The 18265-nt window shown below is 35.1% G+C and overlaps 1 protein-coding gene across 1 annotated transcript in view; it reads left to right on the top strand.

Annotated features, from left to right (window-relative positions):
- Positions 1 to 6410: 6410 nt before the first annotated feature.
- LOC140155162 (uncharacterized) overlaps positions 6411 to 18265 on the top strand; it is a 44573-nt gene continuing 32718 nt past the window's right edge. Inside the window, exons 1-10 of the mRNA XM_072177896.1 lie at positions 6411 to 6515; positions 9554 to 9679; positions 11186 to 11311; positions 11967 to 12092; positions 12878 to 13003; positions 13555 to 13680; positions 13903 to 14028; positions 14927 to 15052; positions 16290 to 16415; positions 16959 to 17084. Coding sequence (XP_072033997.1) covers positions 6443 to 6515; positions 9554 to 9679; positions 11186 to 11311; positions 11967 to 12092; positions 12878 to 13003; positions 13555 to 13680; positions 13903 to 14028; positions 14927 to 15052; positions 16290 to 16415; positions 16959 to 17084 — 1207 coding nt within the window. The 5' untranslated portion in view covers positions 6411 to 6442. The remainder of the gene's footprint in view (positions 6516 to 9553; positions 9680 to 11185; positions 11312 to 11966; positions 12093 to 12877; positions 13004 to 13554; positions 13681 to 13902; positions 14029 to 14926; positions 15053 to 16289; positions 16416 to 16958; positions 17085 to 18265) is intronic.

Below are 18265 nucleotides of genomic sequence, written 5' to 3'. Positions count from 1 at the left end.
ATATAGGCCTAAATATCTTTTGTTACCAGTGTATTGTTAGTTTTTGAGAAAAATGCAGAAATATTTTCAAATTTATCAAGGGATGTAGTACCACCTTAATATAGCACCCAATGTAGGCAACCTCAAGGCAAAATATAGATGAGCACACTTCATCACAATTTATTGTTCTTTTTCTGGCAGTATGTGTGCGCATCATATTTTGTTCAGGGCCTGTGCTTTTAAAACTGCCGCCACATTACAATAAGGCAATTGAACAGTGTAGTGGTTGTATGCAGTTCAATTGCCCTCATTTATCGAAGCGATGCTCTCCTTCCAATACATTAAACCTTCACTTCAAAGTGTTTGGCAAATGTTTAACCTTGGTGCAAAAGTAAACCTTGATGCAAAAGTAATAATTAAGTCCCTATTTTGCGAGGGTGGTCTAAAGGAAAAGATCACCAGAATTATAATAAATAATATAAATTTATACCACAGGCAGTACACAATACAAAGAGTCCCCTCATGATATAAAGACACTCTGCTCAAATAATTTAAACCATGTGCAGAAAAGGGGAGCACAATGAGATTGGGGTCCTGGATTTATTGTGTTCTTTGTATAAAATTCTCCAATATTATATTGTATCAGAATGGCCAGTTTTTTTGGCTTTTCCGTGCTTTCATAAACTTGTTTTCAATCCATTTTGGACTTTTAACCCATATTGATGTGCAATTTCAGGCTTGTTTCACAAGTATTAGACTTTTGTAATAGTAATCTGTGGCATATTGCACTCATTGATGTGATTTGTCTGATCTCTATGTGTACATACATACACTTATTTTGTTTTCCATTCATATGGCATTAATCACATCACTTTCACCACCACCACCACCACTATCAGCACCAACAACAACACAATCACCACCACCACCTACCACTACTGGGCCTATAGTGGTAACAGGTAAGTTTACATGTGAAACTCTTGATCAAGAATTTGCACTTTCTTACTAAATAATCCTCTTTTCCTGTTTCTGGCAGTCATAATGTTACTACACCTTGTATAATTTTTCAAGTTGAATGAATATTCATGTGGTGATGTCATTCATTTGAATATTCATGAGATGACATTTGAATCATCATGAATGCACCTCATACGCTGAACAAGCAAAAGTTGTGTGGCATGATCTATTTCTTTGTATACAGTAAACAGTACACATGACAACTGCAAAAATACTTGTCACAGAATGCAGTCGTCATAAATACATGTTAATAATCTTGTTCCAAAATAACAGTTAAAGATATAGTAACAGATAAACTGCATCATTTGTGTTGCCATGTCAATTTTCATGTTACAATATTATTATAAATGTTCTCAATAATCATCATGCTTATGAAACTCAGAATCTGTAGAAACTAATTTTCATATAAAAAATCTCAAATCATCATTGACTGTAGTTGCTCTGAGATAACACTAGTTAGAGCATAAAACCTCTGCCTCTGTATGGACTTCTATGAGGAAAGATTTTAATTAAGTACATGTAGTGTGTCATTTTTATGTAGTGTAGAAAATTATGCTAGATGTCATTTTCCATTTTCGCTGTTCTTTTTCATTTCATCTCTCAACTTTTCACTGTGGTGATGGTCATGCTATTTCCCCTGCAGAATTGGCAACTCATAACATGACAACATGTAAGTGGTTCTGTAACTAAAGCTGAGTTCTAGTATTAGCAGCAGTTTTTGTTTCTTTCCAAGAAATAAGAAAAATCAACCATATTTGTTAGGCAATCCATCTATCGTAATGCAACTATAAAATTCACATTTCCTTAATATGCAGTAATTATACCGTAAAGATTCACATACAAATAGAGAGCCCCCTTCTTCAAAAATCCCAAAAAGAATTTAGGGTCTGTGCCCTTATTTGGTGTTGGGATTTTTATGGGAGGGCACTTTTCATTTGTGACTAAAATTCAAGTGATTTCTGTCAAGGAGTCCATATGCACCATCAGGCGAATCTTTATGGTTTCTGTCTTTTATGTGTTTTTCAAATATATATTGTATATTAGCATGTCATTCTTTGTGTTTCTGTTTAATTTTTTCCATTCTTTCCCATTCCTTTTGCTTTTGTTTTTCCCATGTCAAGTAACTTTAATTTTCTTTGTTAGCAAGTATACATAATAATTTAATCTCTTTTTTTCTCTCTTTCTCTCTCTTCTCTCGCTCGCAAACTAGCTGGAACTACAGGTAAGGGGTTCTGAAAACCTTATATCAGATTCTGTAAATTGTGTAAACATTCACTAGGATCCACAACATGCTCATCTATCAGGGCACATTTCTTTAACCCCAATACAGTTGCACATTCATTGAGTGACCTTTGGAAATTTGGGTACACAAACTCATACTCCACAACTTGAGGTCAAATTTTTGCTCTATGATTGTTTAATTGAGGTTATTGAACTATGGCATTGGGATGAGAGCATTGTGGTCCATAGTGATAATTTGTATACCGTTATAGCAACATTAATTTTAGTTTATATGTGTGCAAATTGCTTGAATATTTTCATAGCGCCTTAGACGTCTTAGAAGCCATCCTACCTTTCCTATTTAAAGTTACACTAAAGCTGTGTTCAGTGCTCATTCGAATAGACAAAAGAGATAAAATATAACAAGCTTCAAAAATAAAGATAGCTTTTTGACAGAAAGGAAACACATACATGTAGCAAGAAATCAGCAAAGTATGGTGATTATTGATCTGCTATTTCAACCTCACATACACAGTACAGGTGCAGTGATTGTCTAATTGATTAATTTTATAAATTTTTATCCATAGGATGCTTTAGCTCATGTTGGCATTTGTAATAAAATGTTGCCAAAATCCAAAATGCAATTAATTTATAAGCCATTTTCTATCGGAGCCATTCTGGTTTGTTACAATTAAACAATCCATCTATTCAATTAGGGCTGGTATGTTTTTACCATCACACAAATAAAAGCAGTTAATATTTGTTATATATAACTCATCTGTAGATTTTAATGATTTGAATTACGGGTCTGTGTCCTTATTTGCTTGTGGGATATTTACAGGAGGGCAATTTTAGTTTGTGTGTAAATTTCCAGTGAGTAATGTCAAGGAGCCCATATGCACCATTAGGCCAATCTTAACAATATCTGTCTTTTATGTGTTTTTCAAATATATATTGTATATAAGCATGTCATTCTTTGTGTTTCTGTTTAAGTTTTTTCCATTCTTTCCCTTTTCTTTTGCTTTGGCAAATAACTTTAATTTTCTTTGTTAGGCAGTGTACATAATAATTTTCTCTCTTTCTTTCTCTCTCCTCTCTCTCACAAACTAGTTGCTGGAACTACACTAGGTAAGGGGTTCTGAAATCCTTGTATCCGATTCTGTAACTTGTGTAAACATGATTTATATACCGTTATAAAGCAACATTAATCTTATTTTATATGTGTGCAAATTGCTTGAATATTTTCATAGCTCCTAAGAAATCTTAGAAGCCTGCATGGCTTTCCTAATCATTGCAGTAGTCATTGCAGTAGTCATTGCAGTAGTCATTACAAATGCGCTAAAACTTGATTAAAACAGGTTAAATAAAGTACTTTATAGTATAGTTTGCAGACTATATAAAGTGTATGTAATCGCATTAATAATTCCTATTTAGTCTTCTTTAGTGTACATGTAGCTAATTTGCATATTTTCTCTTTGCTTTCTACCCTTACATATTGCATTTGATATGGTACCTGCTACCATGAAATGAGTGTTAAGTTGCAAGTTGGTAGTTACATGACATCCTGGCTACTGCGTTGGTGCTCTTTGTCTCACATGCACCTGTTCAAGCCAAGAATATGTTTGTATGTCCTTTGTGATAGAGGCACAATGGACTATTCATGAAGGACTTCCTACGAATACTGGCTTGTACAGGTGCACAACAAACAAACAACATCAACTCAGCCATGATATCTTGAAACTACCAACTTGGGACTTTACGCTCATTTTCGTGGTAGCAGGTCACATATTTTCATGACTTATATTCTCTTCTTTATACTGCTAATTACAAATTACATCACAAAGAGTCTTTTACAACTGATGAAACTACTACAGGTAAAGACGTAGGACCACTTATTTATTTATTCTCATCATAGCTACATTGAGATATTCCAGTTGAAATCCATACTCCCCTATGGAACACATGACATTAATCTCCCACACAGGGAGTGTGAATTTCAAATTATATTACCTGAATGGGTAGCTCCCTGTGTGGGAGATTAAGGTCATGTCTTCCATAGGGGAGTATGGATTTCAACTGGAATAACCACATTCAATTGACCTCCAATTTCATTCACATTTGATATGTCTGTGAACTCATTAATTCACTTTAAAGTAATAACAATAAGAGTCCTATTTGAATAAATTACTACAGCTACTCAGGTAAGGTTATGTAAGGACTTAAAGCCATAATGTGCGATTTGCTTACAGTGACACCCTTGGTTTTTTTTTAATTTTTAGCTTTTGCACGATTGTAGTGCCCAGTGGTGTACTAAAATGCCATGTAAAAGAAATACTTACAGTGAAATTTAAAGAGTTTTATGATAAACCTGGGACCCTGCTTTTTACCCATTGTTAACCGATCAATGACTGTGAAATGTCTGGTGTATGTATATGTATTATTGACAAATAAACTGCGTATATCCTTATACATCACCGTGTTACACTCGGCTCAACAACAATAGGCAAGCTTAGGCGGTGGCAAGAAATAGCAATTTTCTTTGTTTTACCTCAAAATTAAAAGGAACATTATGTGATAGTAAAAACTAACATTTTGTGGAAAACAAATGATAAGAATCTATTCTTTATGGAAATCGCACATTATTGCTTTAACTGTGAAGTATGGTCATTGATTGTACATTTGTGTAGTATATAGCATGTTTTTATTGAGCATCCAGACATTTTCCGCCATTAGCCAGGAACATTGGCTTCTTTTTGTCAAAATTAATCTGTTTGCCAGTAGATTCCTGAATACTAGTCTCAATCCAACACACTAATCGATACATCTAACACATTCTTACATGAAGGTATACATGTTCAATGTTCATTTTTTATTGTTTTCAATATTAAGGAAAGTCAATAATCAAGTACTGTAATTGAAAAGGTGATTCAGATAAGTACAGACGTAAATACATGGCAATGTCTAATTCTATAGACCGATACCATTTATGATATTATGAGTTTAATGAAAATGGTCTCATTTCCTCTTTTGGTATGAGTCATGTTAACAATATCTTTAACAGAGTTGCCTAATGTAATCACTACTTCTACTACTGGTATGTGATACATTGTAGTCACAGATATTAAGTGAAGGAATAATTGATGAAGGAATTTTTAAATATTTCTCTAAACAAAATTAAAGATTTGTTCCAATTAGAAATCAGTCCTACAATATTTGGAACAGTGCACTTTGGTCATTGATGTTGAGTTTGACAAAAGCATATTGTCATTTTCTACTTGATATTAATGAAAAGGTTCCCATTGCCTTGTACTATGTGATATTTCCACAAATTCAATTCTCCTCTTAATAGTGTCAACAAAACCCCCATCAACAGAGCCACTTATAACTGATGTGTCTACTATTACAGGTATGTATACTGGAAAAGTAACACACTCGCTGTACGTTGCCCACCAACAGCCCCGGGATCATAATGTACACATGCATCACCAGAAAAACACAAAAAGGGTCCTTTTCAGAGGATGAATGTGAACCGCTCAAATCACATTTAGGTTGTTTTGTGTTGTATATGAATACACATAGCATCTAGAACCGATGTTAAAACTATAATTCAACGGCAATTATTTGTTTAGTTATCCTATCAAAAAATGATATAATAATGATGTCAGGAAGGTTTAAGACAAAATAATGTGGTAAAGTGAATCACTTACTATCTTGACCATTTCACCAAGGGTATATGGGGGATTTGCTATTGTATTAGGATAATAAATTCAAAATTGCTCTGTTTTCTTTCAAATGCATCAAACAATTCCAATTAGGTGTAAGTTGGAACATGTGTGAACATTACAAAATATTATGTCAGAAGGTCGGTTTGAAAAAATATTAACTTAAATTTATTTGAAAAGATTCAGCACTCAGAAGTAGGCTTCCGTCATGGGATGTAAGATCCATAAACAACTTATTTTGAATAAATATGACATGAAAATGGTTTCCGTTCCCGCTATTATGCATCATTTATATAGATTTGATTTCTTCCTTTACAATGCTGAAGTCACATATAACTGATGAAACTACTACTTCTACAGATGAGGGGTGAAATCATATTTTAAAATATTTTTATCATTGATTTTAAGTGTCATAGTCAAGAAGACTATATTAGGGTATTACAGAATGAAAAGTGCCAAAAACCTGTTTGAAAACTTTTGAAATATTGATATTTGCAACTTGCATGAATCCAATTCTCTTTATACTACTAATAGTTACCCCAACAGAGTTATTGACAACTGTGAGAACTACTACAGGTAAGGATGAGATATCCGCCATCTTAATATCATGTCAAAATTGATCGTTGCCTGGGCAACTGGTCCACGCTATCTGTGTTTGGAACCGTAATCAAAATGATCATGACACACAAGTCAGTGGGTTCTAACAGGTGTGCAAACCAAGCGTGAACCAGTAACTATTACTAACTAAGGTATGACATATTCACTATGACGGCGAATTACACAAACCGTTAGGGTCAAGCTTTTATATTAGGCATGGGCAAAATGTACTACATCATTAGCTATGTACATGAAAGAATTGTTTTAATATGGTAATTGTGGAGCTTGTCTCTGGAAATACCCGATTCATTATATGTCTTCTAGTTCTAGCTTTATATCGACATCTGTGTTTGGGCTTCTTGAAGCGTAACTTTCATGTACATAAATATTATTCCGGGGGTGTATTTTTCATATGTAATAATCCATGTGGACCTCGGCAAGATCTGTAATCATGGTTTAAAATAATACTGGTTTGGTATGACAGTAAAAACCTACTTGTTGTCAGCTTTGCTTTATTTGGTATCCAGCCAATTAGGTGAGTTTTAACTCATATACTGTAAAAGTGGTCATTTTTGTACCTTACCTTTTACTTTATTTACTTTGCTTGTTTTGAAACTTGATTTATCTGACATAGACCTATGCATAAAAGAACTTCATTTGCATGTTTGTATTTTTGCATAAGCTGCATTGAGCACAAAAAGCACAGAAATTTATATTCCACAAAAATGTCCACTTTTATAGTAGGTATCAGTCTTTGTTCTGGTATGCAACTAATATAAGGTGAGTTTTGAGTTGGACATGTCATGTCTTAGCTAAACACTTGCATGCCCATCATTTAGACTGGAATTGTTCCTGGGACTGACAAAATTAATGCCTTTTGAGAGTTCAGCTGATTTAAAGTTTTATGGGAAGTTTACTGAACTTTAAAGTAAAGAGTTTACAAAAGACCATTATAAATACGCATTATATAACTGTAAATCTAGTAATCCCATGTTATTTGAAAACACAGAAAAGTGGAATTTAATCGCAGTAATTTTGATACATCATTTGTAACACTTGACAGAGTATTGTGGTTTCAGTAGTGATTTGAATTCAGTGTGAAAATAATGGTGGGTTTTAGTACTACATGCCACGATGCTTGCGTTTAATAACCATTGAATGGTGTAAATGCAACTTTTTTGTTTAAAAGCACAGCTGTGTTAATGGGCAAATGGGATCAAATTATGACCCAGACAGTTTTATGCAAATGATGGACGAACCTCAATTTTTAGCTAAAGGCAATGATCTTACTGTTACAGCTTTTGCTTCCTCTTAATACTTCAACATGTAGTATTATACCATTTTTACCCTGATGTGGCAGTGACATCAATGCGTTGAAGCAGCTGTTTCTCTTGTGCATTTATGCACCATCTTTAAGCATGTGTGTGTGTACCCCAGCTTGTTGAGCGATTGCGCAAAAATGAAATGCAAACTAACATCACTGCCACACGAGGGTGAAAAATGGTATTTATCATTCCCATCCTATCACCAGCTTCTTAGGCACTAACATATATGTTTGATAACATACCATAATGTATCAAATATTCATTAAATGCATGAATTTTGGTATAGTATTGTGTCAATGTGTGATTTTGAACCAATATTGTCAGTGCTATCAGTGTACCAATTCATCAGAGCCCAGTGCATTGTTTTCATGGTTTTGATTTATTTTCAATTGTTCCGGTCAGATTTACTTTCGCTTTCAGGTTGCATGAAATGAATGCTGAAGGGAAATAGAAATATTTGTGGTGCAGAAGAATAATCCAAACATGAAAGCAATGTACTGAAATTTTATTTCCAAAGATAACTTTGTATGTTTAATGCTTGATATCAAAAGGGACTTGGCATGTAAGCACCATGTAAATTCGTGTTTTGGTAGTACTTCCATGCATTTGACCATACATTTTGTAGGTGGTGGATTATTGGTTGATAAAAGGGAGGTGCTTTCACCTCAAAATATGTATCCCCTGTATGTGTACATCCATATCAAAAGGATGCACTTGTGGGCTGCTACATGTGTCTCTTTTTTTTTTACATAATAGCTAGGAATAAATACCAGACTCATCTCAAGTGGAGATCACTTCAAATCATCCCCATGCACATAGTTTAGGAATACAGAGAACACTCCTTAACCATGTGAATTCGGGGATGATTTGAAGTGACCTCTACTTGAGATGAGTCTGGTATTTATTTCTAGCTATTATGTGAAATGAGACACATGTAGCAGCCAACAAGTGCATCGTTTTGATATGGATGTGCACACATTTGGCCTTGGGTAAAAAGAAATATACACATAGGGGACTACATGGAAGTTGGAGTTAATTTTAGTACACATCTGTCATTTCGATAAAAAATAAACCAGAAATGGCTTCAGAAAGCATCAAGAAAATCCAATTTTCTGGTGGGCTTTAAGCAGACCCCACTCAGTCGGCTAAACGGATGGTACATAATTGCCACACCATGATATTTGCAAATATAATTGGTTAAATATAGAGGAAGTAATAATTATGTACTACTTTTGATCATATTTTCACAAATTTACTGTGGAATTTTTTAAAGTTCAGCCAGCGACATGTCAGCGACCTTTTTTTCTCTCAAAAAGTTTGGAAAATTGTGTTAATCACGTTTTGCATTTGAACCCTTCATATATCTCTAAACTGACTTTGATTTGCAACAATAATAAATGCTTTAATTTAAACAAAATATCTAGACCAAACTTGTTATATACATGTTTTGTGAACATGAATGATGGTGTTTAACTTTGTGGATGATTTATTATACAAATATCACAAGTAAAACCTAACTTGGTGTGCAATAACCACTTATCTTTATTATAACTTGTAGAAGGAAACAAAATGAACAAAATGTTCAGGTGAGAAAAAAAGAGTAACTGTCTTTACACTGGACTGGATTCCCCTGGTAACCTATAATTATATGCTTATAAGGCCTCTGTATACATATTATGATTTTCATTTCAGCTCCTCCTGACCCATGTTCATCTAACCCATGTCAAAATAATGGTACTTGCACTGCGAATATGGATGGAACTAGGTATACATGTAACTGCACTGGCACTGGTTACGAAGGAGATCAATGTGCTGATGGTATGTAAAATACAGATTTATTGTTCAAGTGTAGTATACATAGTGCAAACATACCAGGCAATGAATACAAAGCTCTCTGAATCTGCCGCTCATCAACTACACCTATAGAGAAAACCAAATAAGGGCTTACTATACTTGAATCAACTTGTAATAGTCAAGACTGATAACATCATGGATTGATGTAGAGTGACATGCACTAAAGTTTGTTCGGCTTATAATAGGTAAAATTTATTCAGTTTTTGTTACTGCACGCATGAATAAAGTCCCAACTTACGCTCCTGTAAATTCACGTATTATGCAACATGCAACTAGCATAAGTGCTGGGCCCAACTGTGTGCATATCATTCTATATCAGTACACAATGTTATGAGTTTTTTTTTCCTCCTACCTATTATAAGCTGAACAAATTTTACACACAGGTGGAGCATCTATGCAGAGTGCACTGGCACACACTTTTGTTAGGACTCAACATTGTGTGCATTTCCACCTCTCATGAGTTGACTCCAGTATAAATCTTGGGGCCCCTGAGTTTCTATGAATGGAAGTACAACATCTAATAAGAGTCTTGTATTTGGTCATATAATGAATATGATGCTCTATGTCCATTCAGCTTTTAGATGAAGTATATAAATGAATAAATGTCAGTATTTTTATAATGCCTTTTCATTTTGTTCAAAGCGATTTACATTTATTCCACTGCCACTCGTTATTGGTATTAAGGTCCTTTAGCACTAGTTAGCAAAGACTGGCCCACCCACTCGCCCTGATTTTCGTGTAAACAACCAGTTCGCGCCATGCTACGCATTTTGTTCAGCGAATGAGGTGCCGAATATTTCATGATGTGGTTCAATTAGCCAACAGAACCACACTTCTGTGTTTACGCTGTGGCATGCAACTAGTACAAAAGTAGTCTGGTGAAGAGTAAAAAATATATTACATTTTCTGTGGCTGCGGACGACAACCTGGGTGGAGTGAAGCAAGCAGGACTAAGCGCCTGCTCAAGTACACAACATGATTGGCCGCGATGTGACTCGAACCCATGACCTTGTGATCATGAGTCTAATCACTAAGCCGCTTGGTCACCATGCTCCACATATCATATGTGGTGATTGGTTTTCTTTTTTGTTTGGTCTGGTTTTATTGTTATTGTATTGTTTTTAATCAGCTTGTAGTTAATGACATGCCTGGCAAGTGTCTTTTAGTTTAACAAACTAGATATGTATTGTTGCATATGAAAGGGTTATAACCTATAGCCTACTTTGTAAGGCAATTAAATGAGCAAAGGGTAATGGAACACCTGCATTCTCACCTCTCAATCCTGTCAACACACTAACAGCTACATTATTGGATGCACCAAACACCTTGAAATAAGTGTGTGTTTAAAATGACTCACCTTGATCATTCACTGGAATATCTGACAATGCAATGCTCATAAAACAGCTTTCCCCCATAACCATTGCATGCTTTCAAGCTCCGCTTTGCTGTGCTTTTCATTTCTTTCTACAGATATCAATGAATGCAGTAATTCCACACTAAATGCATGCGATTCTAATGCTAATTGTACTAATATTAATGGTGGATATATGTGTATGTGTTTGGATGGCTATATGGGCAATGGGGAGATGTGTGAAGGTATGATTGTTGTAATACCAATTAACAACATTTTGTGAAACACTTGAATCACCACCAAAGTAGATGATTTTAAAATATTACTTGCCAAACTTCATCTTTTTCCAATAACTAGCTTAATGCATGTGCCATATTGTATTAATCTGCATGATCTTTGCTTGCTTTCTCTGCTTTACTTAATATTTTCCTCACTGCACAAAGATATCAATGAATGCACCAACTCTAGCCTAAACACGTGTGACTCCAATGCTAACTGTACTAATATTGATGGTGGCTATACCTGCAAATGTTTGGATGGATTTAGTGGTGATGGGGAGATTTGTCAAGGTATTTAGAAGAAACTTTCACTTGCTATCATTTGCCAAGTTGATATGGCATAACTCTAGAATGCCTTATTTACTGCAGATCCCGGTTGTTTGGGAAATGTAAATTTAAGAGTGTTAGGATTTGTATTTGGTCAAAATCCATTTTGGACAACATCTTACAAAACAAATTAGTTAACATTGGAAGTACGTAATTGATAAAAATATTAAAATAGTGCTTGCCAAACTTCACCTTTTTTCCAATAAATAGCTTAATGCATGTACCATATCACATTAATCTGCATGATCTTTGCTTGCTTTCTCTGCTTTGCTTTATTTTTCTTCACTGCTCAAAGATATCAATGAATGCACCAATTCTAGCCTGAACACTTGTGACTCCAATGCTAACTGTACTAATATTGATGGTGGCTATACCTGCAAATGTTTGGATGGGTTTGCTGGTGATGGGGAGATTTGTCAAGGTATTTAGAAGAAACGTGCACCTGTCATTTATAAAGTTGAGAGAGTATGACTCCAAAATACCTGAATCACTGTTTGGGACACGGAGTACGAAAATGTAAATTTAAGGTTGTTAGGATTTGTATTTGGTCAAAATCCATTCTGGACAACATCTTTAAAACAAATTAGTTAACATTGGAAGTAAATGATAAAAATATTAAAATAGTGCTTGCCAAACTTCATCTTTTTCCAATAACCAGCTTAATGCATGTACCATATCGCATTAATCTGCATGACCTTTGCTTGCTTCCTCTGCTTTGCTTTATTTTTCCTCACTGCACAAAGATATCAATGAATGCACCAACTCTAGCCTAAACACTTGTGACTCCAATGCTAACTGTACTAATATTGATGGTGGCTATACCTGCAAATGTTTAGATGGATTTAGTGGTGATGGGGAGATTTGTCAAGGTATTTAGAAGAAACTTTCACTTGCCATCATTTGCCAAGTTGATATGGCATAACTCCAGAATGCCTTATTTACTGGAGATCCCGGTTGTTTGGGAAACAGAGTAGGGAAATGTAAATTTAAGAGTGTTAGGATTTGTATTTGGTCAAAATCCATTTTGGACAACATCTTACAAAACAAATTAGTTAACATTGGAAGTATGGAGCTTGTAAATGATAAAACAATTAAAATAGTGCTTTTTATCCAATAACTAGCTTAATGCATGTACCATATCACATTAATCTGCATGATCTTTGCTTGCTTTCTCTGCTTTGCTTTATTTTCCCTCACTTCACAAAGATATAAATGAATGCACCAACTCTAGCCTAAACACTTGTGACTCCAATGCTAACTGTACTAACATTGATGGTGGCTATACCTGCAAATGTTTGGATAGATTTACTGGTGATGGGGAGATTTGTCAAGGTATATCAAGTAAATTGCACCTACCATTTATAAAGTTGAGAGAGTATGACTCCAGAAAACCTGTTTAACCCAGGATCCTGGTATTTGCGAATTCAGTTAGGAATCTGATCCTATGTGTATAGATGGCATGTCATTATCTCCCAGATAATGTCCATGACAATTTAAGTTAAACTTTGGACTGGTAATGCTGTATAATTTATAGGTCACACTCTATATTGCAAACTTACACAGTGCAGTTAGTGCTACTGTCAAATTCCCAATGCCATATACTTTTGATCAGCTCGTTTAATCGACGGGAATTGTTAGGCTTTTACCACTATGCCAAAAAGTAGACCTATGTTAAGAGTGATATAGTTGACCTGTCTGGTCTATCTGGCAAGATATCACGAAACAATTCTTGAAATAAAATATATTGATACTAATCCGTGATGTTATAAGGCCCGACGATTACGAGCTGATCAAAGTATAATCCTTTTTTATACATTTCATTTGCATATTGCTTTTATGCTTTTCCATCCTTGCCTTTTTATGCTTTAATCTGCTTTCTTTAGACATCAATGAATGTAGCAATTCTTCACTGAATGTTTGTGATTCTAATGCTAATTGTACTAATATTGATGGTGGATATATGTGTATGTGTTTGGATGGCTATATGGGTGATGGGGAGATGTGTGAAGGTATGCTATAATCAGATGTATTAATAAAATATCTTCAGTATTTACATTCTTTGTTAATGTTAAATAGCAATGCTGCCAAGCAAAACAAAGAAAAACCTGTAGACCAGGACATTGATTTGACAGGCCATGTCTCATTAGATAAATGAATCATTGCATCATTTATTCTTTGCATTTCTTTTGCTGTTTTATTTTATTTATTTGCTTTTATCTGCTTTTCTTTAGACATCAATGAATGTAATAACTCTACACTAAATACATGTGATTCCAATGCTAATTGTACTAATATTGATGGTGGATATATGTGTATGTGTTTGGATGGCTATATGGGTGATGGGGAGATGTGTGAAGGTATGATTATTGTGATACCAAATGTGTTGTAAAGTTGCTATATCTTGTGAAACACATGAATAATTAAAACATCACCTTAGAAAACGATGAGAAAATTAAGCCAGTGCTTGCCAAAGTTGTTTTTATGATTTAAATATTACAAAATATGGCAGTTCAAGTTAACCATTTCAATAACTATAAGCTTGATGCATGTTCCATCTCATTTTATCTGCATGATCTTTGCTTGCTTGCTTGCTTGCTTGATATATACTTTACTTGCCTGCTATAATAAATAAATAATAAATTTCGGATTTATATAGCGCCTTTTTCCAGCTAGATCTTGAAGGATTCAAAGCGCTGTAATTTCGCTGCCATGGTGAATCATCACAATGCAGATCGCATCATCTAGGCCAGTTGCAGCCGAGCCTCAGGCGCAGACCTATCCGCACTTAGATTGTAACATCCACCAATTATCTGTGCAGCTCCCCAAATTCCATTGGGTGAAGGAAGTTTTGATAACCAAACAACTAATCACCGATTTTTTGAAAGCAGGAGGAAACCGGAGATCCCGGAGAAAACCTGCGCGAGCGAGAAAGGAATCGGGATAAACCAAGTGCACATAAGTCCTTGGGCCGCGCCGGGGCTTGAACCCGGGACCTCAGTGGTGCAAAGCGAGGGAATTACCGCTGCGCTAACTCGCCCTCCCTCTCTATACTTGCCTGTGACACAAAGAAGAGTAATCATAGACCAGCTTAGAATATTTTATCAATTCTAGTTTACCAAGTAGTCACACAAGTAAAGTTAACAGTATTTACTTCCATTTATAAGCAAACTTACTGGATGTGCCATCTCATATTTTATCTGCATGACCTTGGCTTGCTTGCTATGCTTTACTTCATCTTTTCCTCACTGCACAAAGATATCAATGAATGCACCAACTCTAGCCTGAACACTTGTGACTCCAATGCTAACTGTACTAATATTGATGGTGGCTATACCTGCAAATGTTTGGATGGGTTTACTGGTGATGGGGAGATTTGTCAAGGTATTTAGAAGAAACGTGCACCTGCCATTTATAAAGTTGAGAGAGTATGACTCCAAAATACCTGAATCACTGTTCGGGACACTGAGTAGGAAAATGTCAATTTAAGGATGTTAGGATTTGTATTTGGTCAAAATCCATTCTAGACAACATCTTACAAAACAAATTAGTAACATCATAAGTTAATGATTAAAAAATATTAAAATAGTGCTTGCCAAACTTCATATTTTTCCAAGAACTAGCTTAATGCATGTGCCATATCACATTAATCTGCATGATCTTTGCTTGCTTTCTCTGCTTTGCTCTAAATTTTTTCCTCACTGCACAAAGATATCAATGAATGCACCAACTCTAGCCTAAACACTTGCGACTCCAATGCTAACTGTACTAACATTGATGGTGGCTATACCTGCAAATGTTTGGATGGATTTACTGGTGATGGGGAGATTTGTCAAGGTATTTAGAAGTAACTTTCACCTGCCATTTATAAAGTTAAGAGGGCATAACTCCAGAATGCCTGATTCACTGAAGATCCTAGTGGTTGGGAAACAGGGTCTGAAAATGTAAATTTAAGGGTGTTAGTATTTGGTCAAAATTCATTCTGGACAACATCTTGCAAAACAAACTATATCTTGCAAAACAAACTAGCTAACATCATGATAAGAAATTTAAAATAGTGCTTGCCAAACTTCCATCTTTATCCAATAACTAGCTTAATGCATGTACCATATCACATTAATCTGCATGATCTTTGCTTGCTTCCTCTGCTTTGCTTTATTTTCCCTCACTGGTCAAAGATATCAATGAATGCACCAACTCTAGCCTGAACACTTGTGACTCCAATGCTAACTGTACTAACATCGATGGTGGCTATACCTGCAAATGTTTGGATGGATTTTCTGGTGATGGCGAAATTTGTCAAGGTATAAAAAGTGACTTTCACTTGCCATCATTTGCCAATTTGATATGGCATAACTCCAGAATGCCTCATTTACTGGAGATCCTGGTTGTTTTGGGAAACAGAGTAGGGAAATGTAAATTTAAAGAGTGTTAGGATTTGTATTTGGTCAAAATCCATTCTGGACAACATCTTACAAAACAAATTAGTTAACATTGGAAGTACGGAGCTTGTAAATGATAAAACAATTAAAATAGCGCTTGCCAAACTTCATCTTTATCTAATCTGCATGACCTTTGCTTGCTTTCTCTGCTTTGCTTTATTTTTCCTCACTGCACAAAGATATCAATGAATGCACCAACTCTAGCCTGAACACTTGTGACTCCAATGCTAACTGTACTAACATTGATGGTGGCTATACCTGCAAATGTTTGGATGGATTTACTGGTGATGGGCAGATTTGTCAAGGTATTTAGAAGCAGCTTGGATACTGCTGTTTGATGTCACTGCTAATGGGGACATAAAATTTCTTTTGAAATTCATTGAAGGGATTGCTACTGAAAGTGTAAACACCACTATGGGTAGTGATGTCCAATTCTAATCAACAAACTTATATGCATTAAATACACTATACATAATGTGGCACAAAGTATCTACACATAAAATAGCACACATTTCACCAATATTGTTAGTAGCGAGATGCCAGGACCAGGATACAGAGGGTTCCAGAGCAAATGCCCATTACCTGGATACAGGCTGCTATAAGAACCCCCACCCCAGTTCCCCCAGGCACGTCCCCCAGCCTGGACAGAGATGTATGCAACAAACACAAGAAAGGGAGTTTGTGTTTGGGTGGTTACTTGAAGGTATAAATAAAGTGTTATAGCTTGGCATGATTTATGTGACTGTTTGCATGTTTTCTTGTTTTGGTTATGTTTACATACATGTACACCTTTTCTCTCTCTATTTCTTTAATACATTTTCCATACTATGTATTCTTGATATCCTTAGATATTGATGAATGCAGTGACTCTAACCTAACTGCATGCGATCCTAACGCTAATTGTACTAATACCGATGGCAGCTATTATTGTACTTGTTTGGATGGATTCAGAGGGAATGGAGAGACTTGTCAAGGTATTTGTGCAAATATATTGAGAATGATTTGCTGTTGTAGACTTTGTTTTTCAAATTTGTATTCTTGTACGCTTGTGCAATTTCATTGGTTCTTGACTGTGTTATAATGAGACTATAATACAGGCACAATGCCTGCATTCATATAATGTAGCTTGAACCAATCACATTCATACAGCAACAACAGGACTGATTGATTCAAAGTTACTTCCATGGGAAAAATCTAGAGTTTGCTTTTATTTATTCATCTTTTATTGAAATTAACATCTTACTTGCATAACAGTATTTAAGAATGAGAATAGTAATATTGCTTTTAGTCATGCCTTTAGAATCTCATATACTGTGTGATACTGTTATTTTTGTTTCCAGTCCTTCTTATTATGAGGCAATCTATGAATGACAGAAGCTAAAAACACATTTTTATTACCTCAATTTAACCACATCAGGGAAGTTATGTAACACTTTTGTAAAGTACATTTGTGGCAAACTTAGGTATTCTGTAAAAAGTAATAGAAAACCAAAGTCTCTGTAGAGCGCCATATAAGTATTCGTTAATAATAATAATAATAATAATAATACCTTTAGATAGTTGAGCATAAAATATATCCTTGTGTGGTTTTTGAGAGCAATAATATATCAAAGCTGAAATGCAGTACTTGTAATTGGCTCATGTGGCAGTGTTGCTCTTGGAATGATCTCTTGTGAAGGCATCTGTTGCATATGTGCAATTTTTGTAGTTACTTTGACTTTGCAAATTGCTATTATAAGCTTCTTATGGTATGATTTTGTCTGAATGAATCAGATTTGATCACTGTCACATTAGAATTGTAGGCATGTAGTTAATTTAGTAATTTCAGTTGAGTTTGTTATAACCGCGCGCCATTGCGTCCTTTTAAAATCATTGCTTGTTGCTTAAAGCTTATAATAGGTCACAACAGGTCTTGAGTCACTGTCCTGTTTGGTCAGTCACCCTATTTTATCTATAAAATAATTAAGATTATTAGTTTTTTTGCATATGGATGTGTTACCTTATGCTTGAGGCCATTAGAATGTGTTCCAATTGCCACAATCTCTGCATTATTTTTGTAAAAATTACCTCTAACTTTACCGCATTTGATTATGGCACATAACATAATGACGTCACATGTTCATTAGGGTGGGGCGAAAATCATTTTTTCTCTCTG

The sequence above is a fragment of the Amphiura filiformis genome, chromosome 1, assembly GCF_039555335.1.
Source record: "Amphiura filiformis chromosome 1, Afil_fr2py, whole genome shotgun sequence".
NCBI classification, from domain to species: domain Eukaryota; kingdom Metazoa; phylum Echinodermata; class Ophiuroidea; order Amphilepidida; family Amphiuridae; genus Amphiura; species Amphiura filiformis.
Note: the sequence above shows the minus strand (reverse complement) of the source record. Positions and strands in the feature narration are given on the sequence as shown.